Source organism: Orycteropus afer, unplaced genomic scaffold (assembly GCF_000298275.1).
Source record: "Orycteropus afer afer isolate SDZICR_OR568_19922 unplaced genomic scaffold, OryAfe1.0 scaffold00405, whole genome shotgun sequence".
Classification (NCBI taxonomy): domain Eukaryota; kingdom Metazoa; phylum Chordata; class Mammalia; order Tubulidentata; family Orycteropodidae; genus Orycteropus; species Orycteropus afer.
Genome location: NW_006921992.1, coordinates 1,633,345 through 1,648,142, shown reverse-complemented (window position 1 = coordinate 1,648,142; position 14,798 = coordinate 1,633,345). Strand labels below are relative to the sequence as shown.

The following is a 14,798-nucleotide window of genomic DNA, read 5'->3' as shown; positions in this document are numbered from 1 at the left end:
GCCTGGCAACCACTTAGAGGGGGATCTATGTAGGAGATCCTGGATAGAGTGGGAGAACAATGTGGAGCAAAACTCAAAATCTTCTTCTTCTTCTTCTTCTTAAAAAAAAAAAAAAAAAGACCAGGTTTGCTGCTCTGATAGAGCCTGGTGAAATCCCTGAGACTATGCCCCCTAGGTACCCGTCAGGTCTGGAATTAAATCCTTTCTTGGCTTCCAGCCAAAAGAAAGACAGGTTATCAGCTGAAGTTTACATCAGGTGGATATACTCCCTGGAGAGATCAGTCATGGGAGAATAGAAGGGCTATGTATGCACAGGGAGACAGCTGGGGGGCGGGCAGGAGTGCATGAGAGGGAAGGATACAGGAAGAACTAAGTATGGGAAGAGGCAGGAAGAAAGCTGTGGCACTGTGGGAAACTGCAGTCAATATCATGAGACAAAGTGTATATGAACTACTATACGGAAAATGAAATTGCTCTGTAAACTTTCACCCAAATCACAATAAAAATTAAAAAAAGAAAGTCTGGTTGGATTTTTACTTGTCTGTCCACACTCAGAACCACTGGGCCGACAACCAAGAACTTGGTGCTTACAGCACATGAACATCAAAACCTCCAAAGAAACGTGAAGCCCTTACACATGGAGATCATTTCCCAGCATGCACAGACAACCACAGATGTCTACATGTTACTGGCTGTGTTTTTAGTTTTACATTTTCACTGGACAATTACTGGGGGAGATTTGGAATCCAAGACATCTCAAAAGTTGAGTGGCTATGGATAAACACTTACCTACTAAGTCTAGATAGGTCTAGCTTTGGAAATACATACTAATATTTATACTGATATTTAAGACAACTCAAAGACATCTGATTCAGTAGAAAAGTAGCACTGGAAAATAATTTCTTAGAAGTGAGCCTGCACACACACAGATCTATAGGTGGATAGATGGGTGGACAGGCTGAATGATCAGGTGTATCTAGGCAGGGGGAAATGTGCCCATGATCATGTATAGGGTTGGCAAACAATGTTTCTACAAGTGTATTTGTATGTTCTGTAGGAATGTGCAGGTATATAATGGACCTGACAAGGGACAGAGTTGTGGTGACTTCTTGGTCACAGCTAGCTACCCAAAGGGAGCGAGTAGTTGGATCTGTGTGCTTGGGACCATCGTCCCAGGAGACGTCAAGCTCAACTGGTATAACATACTACATAAAAACATCGTTCTACATCCTACTTTGGCAAGCAGCGACTAGGATCTTAAAAGCTTTCAAGTGGTCATCTAGATGCAATGATGGGTCTCTCCTAAACCAGAGCAAAGAAGAATAAAGAAAACCAAAGACACATGGAAATTATTAGCCCAAGGGACTGGTACATCATGCAATCCTCAACCTCTATGACCACGAGACCAGAAGAGCTAGATGGTGCCCAGCTATCACTGTCAACCACTTGGAAAGGGCTCTGTATAGAGATCTTAGATAGAGTGGGAAAACAATGTGGAACAAAACTCAAAATTATTAATAAATAATAATAAAAAAAAAACAGTCTTGCTGGTCTGACAGAACCTGATGAAATCCCTGAGACTATGGTCCCTAGCTGCCCTTCAGGTCCGGAATTGAACTCCTAGAGCTTCCAGTCAAATAAAAGACTGGCTTATGGGCTTAACATTTACATCAGGTAGATATACTCCTTGGAGATATCAATCATGAGAGAACAGAAACGCAGTAAATGCACAGGGAGACAACGAGGGCAGGAGTTGCACAGGAAGGAAGGACACAGGAAAGAGGTTAACTATGGGGAACAAGTGGGAAGAGAGCTGTTATATAGTGGGAAATTGCAGTTGAAGTCATGAGATAAAATGTGTATGAACTGCTGTATGGAAAATGAAATTGCTCTGTGAACTTTCACCCAAATCACAATAAAAACTTTGAAAAAAGGTTGAGCCTGCTACCTAGAAGTCCCTCACAAGCCACGTCAGCAAAGGGGAAGTCTAGGCAGGAAGGATCCGTGATTCTTACCGTTAATTCTGCCCATGTTCATCCCAGATCCAAATCGGCCCATGTTTTCCATGCCACCACCAAAGGGTCCTTCCATGCCTGAAACAGAAGTTAGCATTTAGTGTTATTCTGATAAGACCAGATTAAGCTGTTCAGGGAAAGAAAAACGTTCACACATGCTTCATCATGGGCACTGCCTGCCAGAAACTCATCAAGTTCAGGGTTTATTTATTTATTTATTTATTTATGGGGCAGAGGAGAGATGTTGCCCCCCCTTAAATCACCATCTTTAAAAAGCTAATTTGCTCCAACCTCCTAAATTAACAGAGCTAAGAGCTGTCCAGAGACAAGTGATTTGCCCAAGGTCACAGAGCTAGTTAGTGAGAGAGCCAGAATCAAAAGCCAAGACACCAACTAGAACAGTTAACAAGTATGGAAAGTAACTGCCAGACTAAAACTGTTTGGAAACAAAAGTCAGAATTTCATGCAGGGCTCAAGAGATGGGGGGTGGAAAAAACCAAAGGGGGGAAAAAAAAAGATAGAGAAAGCCATACCCTGAAAAGCAATTATATTTGGACTTCATTTTAAATTTCTTACCTCCCATTTTATTTATTCCAAATCCTATGCCTTCCAATCCCATTCCTTAAAAAGAAAAAGTCAATGCAAACTAAAATTATGTCAAAGCAGTAAATGTTTGAACTTAAAAAGCACAAGAAACTCCAAACCAACAAATGAACAAAAATATCCCTAATGAGTATTTTGAATAATAATCTAGCATTTCCACTATCCAAAGACCACAGTCCAAGAAAAAAAAATTTAATCCTTTAACCAAGTGTTCACCATGTGACTCAAAATTCTGAACAGTCCATGTCGTGCATTAAACATGTTAGTATTAAACATGCGTGAAACAGAATCATTGGGCATAGACCAGGAAACATTCCCTTTTAGAAGCTATTTTAGGGAACAGAAAAGTAGAAGAAAAAATCTCTTTGGAGGGTAAAATCCTAAAAATAACAGCTCCGAAAAACACTGAGGCTTCTTCCTCCTGCCCCTGGCCTTTATAATTAGGCCTAGGTCATGGAGTGTGCATGGAGGGTGTTGGTCAGACTGGTAGCCATTTGAAGTGGCCCAAAAGGCAAGGACCCTGAGTCAGCCTCAGAGTTTAGAAAGGGAATGGTGAGATGGGAGTGGGAAGGATGGCAGCAAGCAAAGACCCACTTTGCAGTTCACCAAATTGTAAGAGAAAAAGCCCTAACTCTTGACATCAGAAAACGAAAACTTCCTTCATAGTAGAGAGAAGTATTTTCTTGTGCAGTATTGAAAATGCTCAACAGCCAAGTTTAACGTTTATTCTACACTTTCAAAGCTGTTCCTTCTCTTCTTACAAGACAACACTGACTCACTCCTCCCTGTGGCTGTGACAACGGTGCTGTCATGCAGTGAGGCCTTCCATACTTATCCTTATCTATCAAAGCTCCCAGCTCAATACTGGGTGAAAACCCAAGGGGATCTGGATAAAAACAATACCCGGGCACCATGGCCATACTGTCTCTGTCAATAACTGATAGTGTGACCTTGAGCAAGAGCAACTCTCTGGCTTGCCTTCTTTTATTGAATGCTATATACCCATTTCAGCTCAGAAAGGCATTGTGAGGATAAAATGCAAAGGCATAATGGCTTTAGAAGAACACAATACACTGTCTCTATAAAAAAAAAAACAACTCAGATGAGTAATAAAGGGAATTCTGTCCCAATTAAATCTTTCTGCCATTGGAACAACTTAATGTTTAAACCAAAATAAAAACAAACCCACTGCCATTGAATCAACCAACCCTGACTCATAGCGATCCTTACTGGACTCAACATACAGCTATATTTTAATAACTAACTCCGCACAAAATTCCCAATCAAGATATTATGGGCTTCTAACCTGCAGGTCCCAGGTTTCCCATTCCGATGCCTTTGTTCAGGTGATTGGCATCAATAGGCTGTCCCCCTGGTCCCAACCCCATGCCAATACCACCGAGTCCATCTGCAAAGAAGAGAGAAAGTCAAAAGTGTAAACAAGCCCTCCTTACTCAAAACTCTTGATCCTCAAAGACAAAAAAAGATCCTTCTCTTATTGGCTTACAGCTGTCACACTCCACTCCACCAAGGCCTCTTATAAGGCATAATCTTTCATGTGCAATCACAAGGGGTAATTTGTGACATGAATAAAAAACAAAGGCAATTACAAATCAGTTCACCCTGAAAGTTACACAGGAGAACCTATGAACAGCCCATGTAATAAGAATATGGAGCTATTTATTTCCCTAAATCATGGACCAAAGAATGCTTGATCCCAGAAACATAAGTCAAGTCTACGGTCATACCACCCTGAACGTGCTTATCTCGTCAGAAAGGTGAGTCAAGGTGGTAACTGGCACAAATGTGCCACTTAACACCTTTCCAACCTGGTAGCCCAAAGAAATTTTCACCTATGAAAAATAAAATGCCATAAACCAGCCAGTGAATACACTTGGCATACACTATTCTCTAAAGCTGCTGTGGGGAACGTGGGGCAGGGTCTGAATGACAATGAAAGTAGTATGTTCAAAGAATCAATCTTTCTGCCCAGATAGCTCTCTAACCCATGAACTGACTCCTAGCCCACCCTCAATGCTATGCTCCACAAGCAGAAACAGGGACCCAAAAAAAAGGTATTGGTCTCTGGAAACATCCGATAAGGCCATGGCACGTTCAGTGCTCTGGGTAATCACGGTCTGAGGCTTAAACCAAGACCAGTGAGATAGAAGGGGGAACAATGTTTTTAAAGTCCATTTAGGGGAGAAGAAAAAAAAAAAAACAACCCTGTCTGCCACCAGGTCCCAGATTTAATCTGACTCACAGCCCATGTTTTTTAATCACATGGAAACAGCACCAAGAGATCGCCAAGGTTACTTACTCCCCAAAGTACTGAAGGCTTTGAAGTCAACCCTTTGCGATGTGCCAGGAGACCAAGAGCCATGGCTAATGGGCTCTCTGGGATCCACTGTGCGCCAGGCAAAGCTGCCAGGCAGCCTCCTCCTCCTCTTGGCACAAAAGTTGACAAGAGCCATCACCTTGATTCTGGGTGACCACTACAAGTGATCACATTGACAATTTACTTGGGAAAAGAAGATGCTGTGATAAGGAAATGTGGCCCTTCTCTAAATAACGGTAACTTTTAACACAGAAGCTGTCTTCTATTCTTGAGGCCATCAACTTCCCCTCAGACCAACCTCTATTATGCTCTGTGTTGAATACTTAAGTTTCACACCTAGGCTGTCATTCAATTCCATTCCTGAGAGACAGACAGTACATATGTGAGTCTGCTCTAGACCAGAGGTATTGCCTGGCCATTGGTCTCTCCTTGGGACTGACTGCCTCACCTGGTAGGAGGCCTCCTGAGCACAGGACAAGCAGGTCTCACCATCCTCACCCCCCACTGCACAGCCTTTGTTCTACAGGGTGTCCCACCTTTATCACCACTATGAAAGTTCTTTATAATGATACATTTCATCTATAATAAACTTTATCCTATAAAAGGGCAAAAGTCAGTGGCTTTTAGAGTTGTGCAATCATCATAATTATCTTATTCAGAACATTTTCATCATCCCCAAAAGAAACCCCATACTGGTCAGTAGTCACCCCACCACCCCAGCCCCAGGTAATCTTTAATCTACTTCCTATTTTTATGGATTTGCCTATTCCCTATTGCCTTCCACACATTTTAGAGATCAGAAATGGAATCACACATTATGTGCCTTTTTGTGCCTTGCATGTTTCACTTAGCATAAAGCTTTCAAAGTTTACTTATACTGTAACAAATATTAATACTTAATTCTTTTTTATGGCTGAAAATAGTCCACTGTATTGGATGGTCCAAATTTTATTTATCCATTCATCAACTGGTAGACACCTGGGTAATTTCTACTGCCCATTCCTCACCCTGCAAGCCTAGAAGAAAGAGTACTTTAGACCTTTTCCTCAAGAGAACAAACTGCAAAATACCACACAGCACAGATTCAGGCGTATGTGTATCGTAGACGATATTGGTTTCCCACAAATCAAATCCAATATCTAAGCTGTAACAATTTAAACACTTACGGGGCAGTTGCTGAGGACGCTCAGGAGGGAAAAAGTCTCCTTTTGGTAAGGCCCTCTCATCCTGAAAGAAAGAAAAATGAATACACCTCAGTGGTCATCACAGCACTGTTTCTGACAACAAAAGAGAGAAAGCATCCCTACCAAAAGAAGCTGCTGTTGTTAGGTGCCACCGAGTCAATTGTGACTCATCCAGAAGATGACCGATTCAATAAATTAAGACATATTCATACAAGAAGATAATATACAAGGGTGAAAAGGGGGAGGATAAGAGTACATTCGTTTACTGGGGGATAGATGGGATCTAGGCAAGTAGAGCAAGGCTCGTGGACTTTTTATGCATCTGTTCACACTGATTTCTGAGCCATATGAATCAATTATCTAAACCAAATGTTAAAGGTACTAAAACAACTGCTTTATAAAGAGCATTCTTTATCCTAGATGGATATCCTAGATGGATCACCCTCAGCATGTTCTAGTCATGCTTCTATTAACTGTTCTCTTCACACAGTGCAGCAAGCCAAATGTTTATAGACATTGAAGCGTTTCATCAGATCTTTAAAAACTGTGTGAACATGAGGCTTCATTATGCTTATAACAGATATGCTAACTAAACAGGACTACACTGTAATACTTTGAAACTTAGAAACCCACGGATACAGCCATTCTTTGAAATTGACCACTTGTCAAATAGCAGGCCAGCAGCAGCCTGACCAAGACTAACTGCCAAGTGTGCAAAAGAAAATTTATCTGAGGAAGCAAGAGCTGCAAGCCAAAAGGCACCTCAATTATGCATCTCTTTGACACAGTGCCCTAATCAATGTCAACTGGTCCTTAAGGACAGGATAGGGGCTATGTTTACTCTTGAAAATCCCATGTTTTTGCTAAAATTACTAAAGTATAATGTGGAGAAAAAATCTTTTAACTTACCATTTTCACATGCATTGGTCTATCAAATAGCAGTTGTCCATTAAACATAGCTGAAATTATAATTAAGGCTATTTCTTGCAAGTCTGAAAACATACACAGCAGGAGAGAGAAATACAAACAAAGAGGAAAATACTCCAACTGCTGCTACCAGTCCCACTAAGTTGTAAATTAACTCTAATTCTTCATTACACTGTCTCTACACTAAGCACAGAAACAATAATAAGTAAGGTTTCAGGTAAGAACAAAGTAAATCTCAGATTTTAGGTGTGAAGCTTCATCCATAGCATCTTAATCTTTCACGAGACCATTTTCTAAAGTAGTGGCATCATGGATTTCTGTCTGAGCCCAAAAGGCCAGGCAGGAGGCCCACCATTTTCTCAAGTGCCATATTTCCTGGTTAAGATACTCAGATTCTCAATCTTTCTCAAGTTTCATGCCAGTGTTCTTATGTGGTACTCACCACTATGATGAAAAGATGTGAACTCTAGGACAGGCAGCCTAAGATAAAGGAAGCCTGTCCAGGAGAAGTGCTTCTTCCAGGATGACATCTATTCATTGGAGACACAGGCCTCTAGGGACTTTTACATGAAACAAGGCCCAAACATTTCATGTGTTTGACCTTCCCCCTTTAAACTCAGATTCCTCTGAAAATAAGACCCTGGAAGAGATCACTGACAGGCAGAGGATGAGCCTATTTTCTACCCATCCCTTCTATCCATAGTACTGAACTTAACTCCCTCCAGAGAACTTTCAAAATCCCTGTAACGTACTCCCCCGAGTCAAACACAAAATATTCATATAGGAAGTTGCCCTTTTTTTTCCCCACACAAACCTACATTATTGAGTATAACATCAAAAATCAAAAATGTTCCCCATGAGCTGAGTTACCATAAAAGGATACATATAGCTTGCACAGCTTCGATGGACTGCTCAAAAGTAACAGTGCCTATTCCACGACTTTTCCCATCTTTATCCTCAAGAATGTCTGCTCGGACCACCACACCAGCCATACTAAATACTTCTTTCAGCTTCTTCCAGCCAACTTTATAATCCAGCTAATCAAAAGAAAGAGAGAAAAACCTAAATGTACGCATCTTCAGAAAAACATTTTTATTACATGCATGAGACATGCTATGCTTAGGAATAAGCCTTAGAAAAATGTCACAAAAGCTAATCAACTGCATCAGCATTTTTAAAATCCAACTATGAAGCCTGGAATTAATGTACAGTTTTTACTGCCTCTTTTCTTAGAAGATAACAACTTTAAGTCATCTCATATCTTTACAACTAGTATTTTCTGAATATTATAAAAATATGTTCCCCAAACCAAATACCAAATCCACTGCCATCAAGTAATTCCAACTCATAGCAACTGTACAGGACAGAGTAGTATTGCCCCATAGGTTTCCTAGGCTCAAATCTTTATACAGTAGCAGACTGCCTCATCTTTCTCCCACAGAGCAGCTGGTGGGTTTCAACCACCACCCTTCTGGTTAGCAGACAACTGTTTTAACTATTGTGCCACCAAGACGGCTAGTTATCACCTGCCCCAACTAACTGTCTTTAAAAAATACCTCTAACACGAGGTACAGACAATAAAGATGAACCCTTTTGCACATACACTACTGCATTGTCAGTGAAGGCAAACACGGGTATACGGGTGGATAGATGGGTAGACAGCCTGAATTATTAGGTATGTCTATGAAGTGGGGAGTGTACCCAAGACCATATATAGGGTTGGCAGACAACGGTCCTATAAGTGTATTAGTATGATCTGTAAGAATTTTCAGGTGTTCCAGGTGTATAGCAGAGCTGACAAGGGACAAGGCTGTAGTCATTTCTTGGTCATAGCCAGAGACCCAGAGGGACGGAGTAGTTGAACCGGTGGGCTCAGGACCATAGTCCCAGGGGCTATCAAGTTCAATTGGCATAACATACTACACAAAACATTGTTCCACTTCCTACTTTGGTGAGTAGTGACTAGGATCTTAAAAGCTTGTAAGCAGCCATCTAGATGCAATGATGAGCTTCTTCTTGTCCAGAGCAAAGAAGAATGAAGAAAACCAAAGATGCATGGACACAATTAGTCCTAGCGACTGGTACACCATGAGATCCATAGCCTAAAAGACTATGAGACCAGAAGAACTAGATGGTGTTCGGCTACCACTGTCAACCACTGGGAGGGGGATCTATATAGGAGATCCTGGGTAGAGAGGGAGAACAATGTGGAACAAAACTCAAAATGACTTGGAGGAAAAAAAAAAAAAGGGGGGGGGACGACACCCGGTTTGCTAATCCGATTGAGCCTGGTGGAACCACTGAGACTATGGCCCCTAACACCTGCAATTCAGTAAACACAGTCCAAACAGGACCATGGTCACAATGATGACTTACGAAGGCAGCAGCTATGAAAAAAGACCAAGCTTAACATGAAGACTGAATTGTAAATAGTTCAAAGAGGGAATACACAACACTTCTGTAAAGTTCTCCTTTTCAAATGTCAAAGATACACTAATTTTGTAAGACATGTTTGGACAACGTTTCAATTTACTTACATTTGCTACAAATACCGTGCTTCCGAGTCTTCCGGCCTGTAATGCATGGATAATCTCATTTGGGATGTTAGGATTATTTAGGATACTGGGTGGGATATTAATCATTCCTGGGCCACCTGGTCCCATACCCATCCCACCAGTCGTAGCCATCACCTTTTGCATTGCTCTCCTGGCATGTTCACCATCAGGATCCTAAAACAAGCATAAAGATATGGCGTTTAACAGACCCAGTAACAAGTAAAACGTATGTTCACGCAATAATGGATATTCTCAAAACTTCAGAAATTGAGAGACTGCTTGGAAAGCATGTCTCTAAATCTACAATAAATCCAAACAAACTAAACAAGCCAATAACCTACAGAGAGTTCCAGCTCAAATTTTATGCTGGAAACATAGCTTTCAAACTTTTAAGTAACTAAGTAAAAAAACTTGGGGTGGGAGGTGGTGGTGCGTGCATGACCAGGTGACATGATGCAGAACTTCCAGCTTGAATTTAAGATCTTCATGAGCTTGGTGTGGTTCAATCTTAGCAATCCAACAGGGCTTTATAGCATTTGCAAACCCCACCAGTGATTTTCCCAAAATCTGAAAATAAAGTTCCAGATCACCAACAGAACCACATCCTTCAAGTTATTTAGTTGACCTAAGTTATTTAGGTGTTTGACTTGAGTATATAAAATCTGGACAGGTTTGTGAGGCTCTGGTATTAGCACATTCTTGAATAATTTTGTCATTCACCAGGACCATCAACATGCGTAAGATCTTAACTCTACCACACCTTCCTCTCTGAGCTCCGAATACACTCATCTTCCTCTCAAGTAGAAAGGAAGTGAAATAAGGCAAGAAGTGATTTTACAAACAAACAAAGCCATCTTCCTGGAGGGAGAGAAGATGTTTGATTTGGATTAGATATGAAAGGGGATCTGAGCAACAAACTCACTTTAAGAAAGAAAAGTCGTGGGCCAAGGATAGGGTTCACACTGGGTCAAAGTATAAAAGTACAGGTGTCAAGCCCTCGGGTGGTGGGAACAATCAATGCCCTCCACTGCTAACCAAAAGGCTGGAGGTTTAAGTCCACCCAGAAGTGCTTCAGAACAAAGTATGCCAACTAACTTCAGAAAACTCAGCCACGAAAATACTATGGAGTACAGTTCTACTCAAGACACGCTTGGGGTTGTCTTGAGTCAAAATCAACTCCATAGCAACTGGTACTGGTAGAGACCCTTATTTGTATAAACCAAGCAAGAAACTGGATCCCTCTGAGTAGCCTTGAGAAAATCAGGCAGGCTGGTCTAAGATGAATCCCATACATTCAGAAGGTGGTCAGCAGTTATTTAGGGTCTACACTCAGCCACCCTTCCAGAGCTCTTACACAAGTGACTACTTGCGCCGGTGAAGGACCTTCATTAAAAACAGCAAGTTAGTCTGCTCTGCCACACGAAGCCAAGGACTAGTCTTGTCCTGACCTAACTCTGAACAGGGATAACACAGCGATTATAAATAATATCCACCAAATGTGAATCAAAAGCTTACTTCTTTGACTTTCAGTGGTCTTCCACTCAGACTATGCTTGTTTAGAACTTCGGCAGCTTTTTTCATGCTCTCTTCCATCTTGAATTCAACAACACTACGAAGAGACAAAAGTGAGTGAGTGAAAACAGTCCCACTATTCAGAAGACCCAAGTGCCAATAAGTAACTAGACAATACTTACGCACATCCCTTTGGGAGAAGCCAAAGACCAGTCAGAAGAGCAAGAAAAGGGAAAAAAAAAGAAAAGAAAACAGTAAATATTGATGACAGTTACAAAAAAATTTAAAATGATTTGTGTAACAAGGTTAGTTGGTTTTTTTTTTTTTTTTTTCATTTTTTAAGTTAACCTTGTTTGTTTGTTTTTAATTAACCTTTCTAAGGGGAAGCTGACAACAGTGTCTGCCTAGCCTTCCTTATTAAAAGCTGGGCTCCTGAATCTCTCTCTCCTACACATTACCAGCATTGCACTATAGTTTCTGAAGGTCTAATAAGCAGACCTACATTCAGGCTCTCCACGAAATCACACAAACTTTAGATCTGCTTCCCTCTCTCCTCGATTTCTGATCATACTCCTCTGAAATCCATCCCTTCCATAAATTAAGTTCATTCTATTAATTATTCTAAGCCATTCTATTGCACAACAGAAAATAGTTATTTTCTCTTTAAACTATGCCAATTTTAAACATTCAGGTTTTAAGTATTTGATTTACAATTTACTGGCTCAAAGGCAACTTTTCGGAATCTTGGGTCACACAACTTTCAAATTCAGCAAACAACCAAAAGTAACATTTTCTAGACAAGAACACGTTTTACATTAATATACCACCACTAAAATTCCATGCATATTTCACACACAGCCAATTCCTCTGTTAACAAAGAAACAATGCTGCTATTGGTCCCCAGTTATCCAAATTGGGCATCCAAACAGAATACCAAAAAGCTCTTTGGCCAGCCATTTGGAAAAGCCGGACTCCCATTTGCAAATCCCCTCCCATCCCACTCAGATGTTTGGCAAAATCAAACGTATCTGCTGTAACATGAGCACTCACTGCCTTCCTGATTTCATTCGATTCCACGCCACCATACAGTTACATTTGTCATGTAGTAAATCCACAGAAGAAATTCTCTCAAAGACTTACCCTTGACTTTCCTTCAGCGTCCATTAAGAGCTCCACGTATGTTACCTCACCAACTACAAATCAGTTTCCAGACGACACATAAACCAAGGGAGAAAAGCCAAGAAAACAATGGGAATTTAGAACAATCATCAGCAACCTTGTATGGAGCCTCTGCCTTATAAGAAAGCCCAGAAACACTCCATATTCTCTAAACCACCAAGCTAGGCATTACAGGTGTGCAGTAAAAAGAGGTGAAAACTTGTGAAGAATATGTCCTTGATTTTCCTCCCACCACAAACAAGCTACTTCTACAGATTCCGTATCAATTTCCCTGTCTGGAATACTCAATCATGACAAGAGGCAATCCAAATCTACAGGAAAGAAGTCTGCATGGTTCACTTTTCTGGGGAAGGGAGGAAAACAGTTTTACATATACTTTCTTACTAGTGAAAGCAGGTAAACAAGTATACAAGTTGCAATGCCAGTGAACTGATGGAGTCTGATGCTGAAACACAAGGATGCATATACATGTATGTATATGCTGAAAAGTGTATGTAGATACACACACAAGCCAAGGCTGCCTTCATGGATGTGCAATCACACAGGCCTCCACACACGGTAGGGCCCTGTGCTCTCCACCATTGCCGTCCTGAAATCCTTAATGAAAAGGCCCGGCACTTTTATTTTACATTGACCCTGAGATTCTGAAGCTGGCCCTGCACACAACAATAGGGTCCCAAATTTTTTTAAATGCCATTATCCTGATCATAGGATCACAAAACCAGAGTAGCATCTGGATTCTCTTCAGTGAATTAAAGCAGACTTTATTCTTGATTGCTTTCTAAACCTTCCCATAAAAGGACACAATAAATTCAAATTAGGGCTCAAATCTATCTAAGACAGTTAAACAGACTCACATAATTATAATCTATACAGAGGGGGAAGAGGATCCAAAGTATTAAAAAAAAAAACCTAACTGCAGATTTTCCTCAAGGTTTGGATTGCCAGTTCATGACCACCGTAACAGATTGCAGAACCCAGTTCAAACACACCACCAAAATGGCTGCTGGCTTTGAAGACAACACAGAAAACAGAACCTTCCACGGGTAAGTTGGGAGAAAAACCATTGCTAAGCAGGAGTTCCAAAGTCAAGGTAGGGCTTTTGTTCTCAGATTTTTTTTAAAAAAGGATTTGTTTTTATGTTAAAGCCTTCTCCAACTGAGTTTTCAAGTTTGGCTAAGCAGGATAACAGTAAAAATAACCAGTTATTAGGCCTCAACAAGCTCTGCCTATTCCACCTCCTTTATTCAAAAGATACTGAAATTACGAGAACTTTAAAATTAATACAGTGAAGGATTTAAATTTTAAATAAGATAAAATTATTTTCTTCCTAATAAAACTAACAATTTAAGAACACAGTTATACATCTATTCACTTGATGGCAAGAAGGCCAAGCCTTTGAGTTTCTCACCTTCTTGTCCTCTTCCAAAATTTTACAGAACCAAACCAGCACTTTGCACAAAACAGGGAAAGAATTAGTGCAAAGAAATGAAGAAATAAGAGGGACTAGTAAAGCTTAACTTTTGCAGGATGCATTCCTGTGGATCAAACTGAGAAATGCTCTAATGTGATCACAAGCCAAGGGACAGTCAGTCATACAAACTGGCTTTATTTTATGACAGAAAGTAAAGTAATTCCCAAAGAGTCATGGCCAACCTGAGGTCATGCAGAAAGCCCTGTATTTCAAGAGCAGCAGCCTTTCAAGGACTACCAGCCCTGGTCTCTACTTTGATGAAAGTTGCGAGTAGCATTAAAACCATGAAGACAGGCCCCAAGTGTATTTTCTAGGTGCCAACCTTAAAATAAAGGATCACAGTCTGTAACTCAAGACAGCTGTAACCATTTTATTGCCAGAATCAAGTACTGATGCATTTGAAGTTCCTAGTCTGCATTCATACAGACACTTCTATCAAAAATCTTATTGCAACCTAGAAACCAAGTAAAGTAACTCCAAAGCAAGCTCTTCTTTATGGTCATAACCAGTTTACCAAAAAGCCACATTTAGAAATGAAATCTTTTCCCACTAACAGTTTAGTGATGGTAAGCACCCAACTTTCATTCTTTGTATCAAAAATTTACTTAAAATCCTTTTTTCTCCAATGGTAGAACTGTTCAGTGAACACAAAAAAATATTACAGTGAAAGAGTACTTTCTATCAGTTTGGCACAGAGAAGCAGCCCAAGGTCAGGCGGCTATGGCTGCACATCATGGGAGTACCGATCCTGTGTCCTCTGTGCACTTTCTACCCCTCTCACCTTTATGATGAGAGACCTCATCAAGCCAGCATTACAGGACCTGCAATAGCTAATCATTCATACTTCCCTGGAGGAAGGAATTCTGGTGCCTTTAAAAGACCACCTCTTTTACTTCTACAATATTAAAGTCTATTAGTGCAGTCAGTAAACTATCAAGAATTTGGAGGGAAAATTTCCCAAGTAGACATAATTTACTTAAATTTGATGAGATGACATGAAGTTTAAAAGAG

General features: G+C 40.6%; 1 protein-coding gene across 1 annotated transcript in view; it reads right to left on the bottom strand.

Annotated features, from left to right (window-relative positions):
- HNRNPM (heterogeneous nuclear ribonucleoprotein M) overlaps nucleotides 1-14,798 on the bottom strand; it is a 40,935-nt gene that overhangs the window by 12,745 nt on the left and 13,392 nt on the right. The window contains exons 3-13 of the mRNA XM_007953689.2: nucleotides 12,275-12,327; nucleotides 11,317-11,324; nucleotides 11,138-11,231; nucleotides 9,758-9,796; nucleotides 9,605-9,640; nucleotides 7,951-8,104; nucleotides 7,050-7,099; nucleotides 6,123-6,183; nucleotides 3,925-4,026; nucleotides 2,592-2,636; nucleotides 2,016-2,093 (exon numbers count right to left, since the gene is read on the bottom strand). Coding sequence (XP_007951880.1) covers nucleotides 2,016-2,093; nucleotides 2,592-2,636; nucleotides 3,925-4,026; nucleotides 6,123-6,183; nucleotides 7,050-7,099; nucleotides 7,951-8,104; nucleotides 9,605-9,640; nucleotides 9,758-9,796; nucleotides 11,138-11,231; nucleotides 11,317-11,324; nucleotides 12,275-12,327 — 720 coding nt within the window. The remainder of the gene's footprint in view (nucleotides 1-2,015; nucleotides 2,094-2,591; nucleotides 2,637-3,924; nucleotides 4,027-6,122; nucleotides 6,184-7,049; nucleotides 7,100-7,950; nucleotides 8,105-9,604; nucleotides 9,641-9,757; nucleotides 9,797-11,137; nucleotides 11,232-11,316; nucleotides 11,325-12,274; nucleotides 12,328-14,798) is intronic.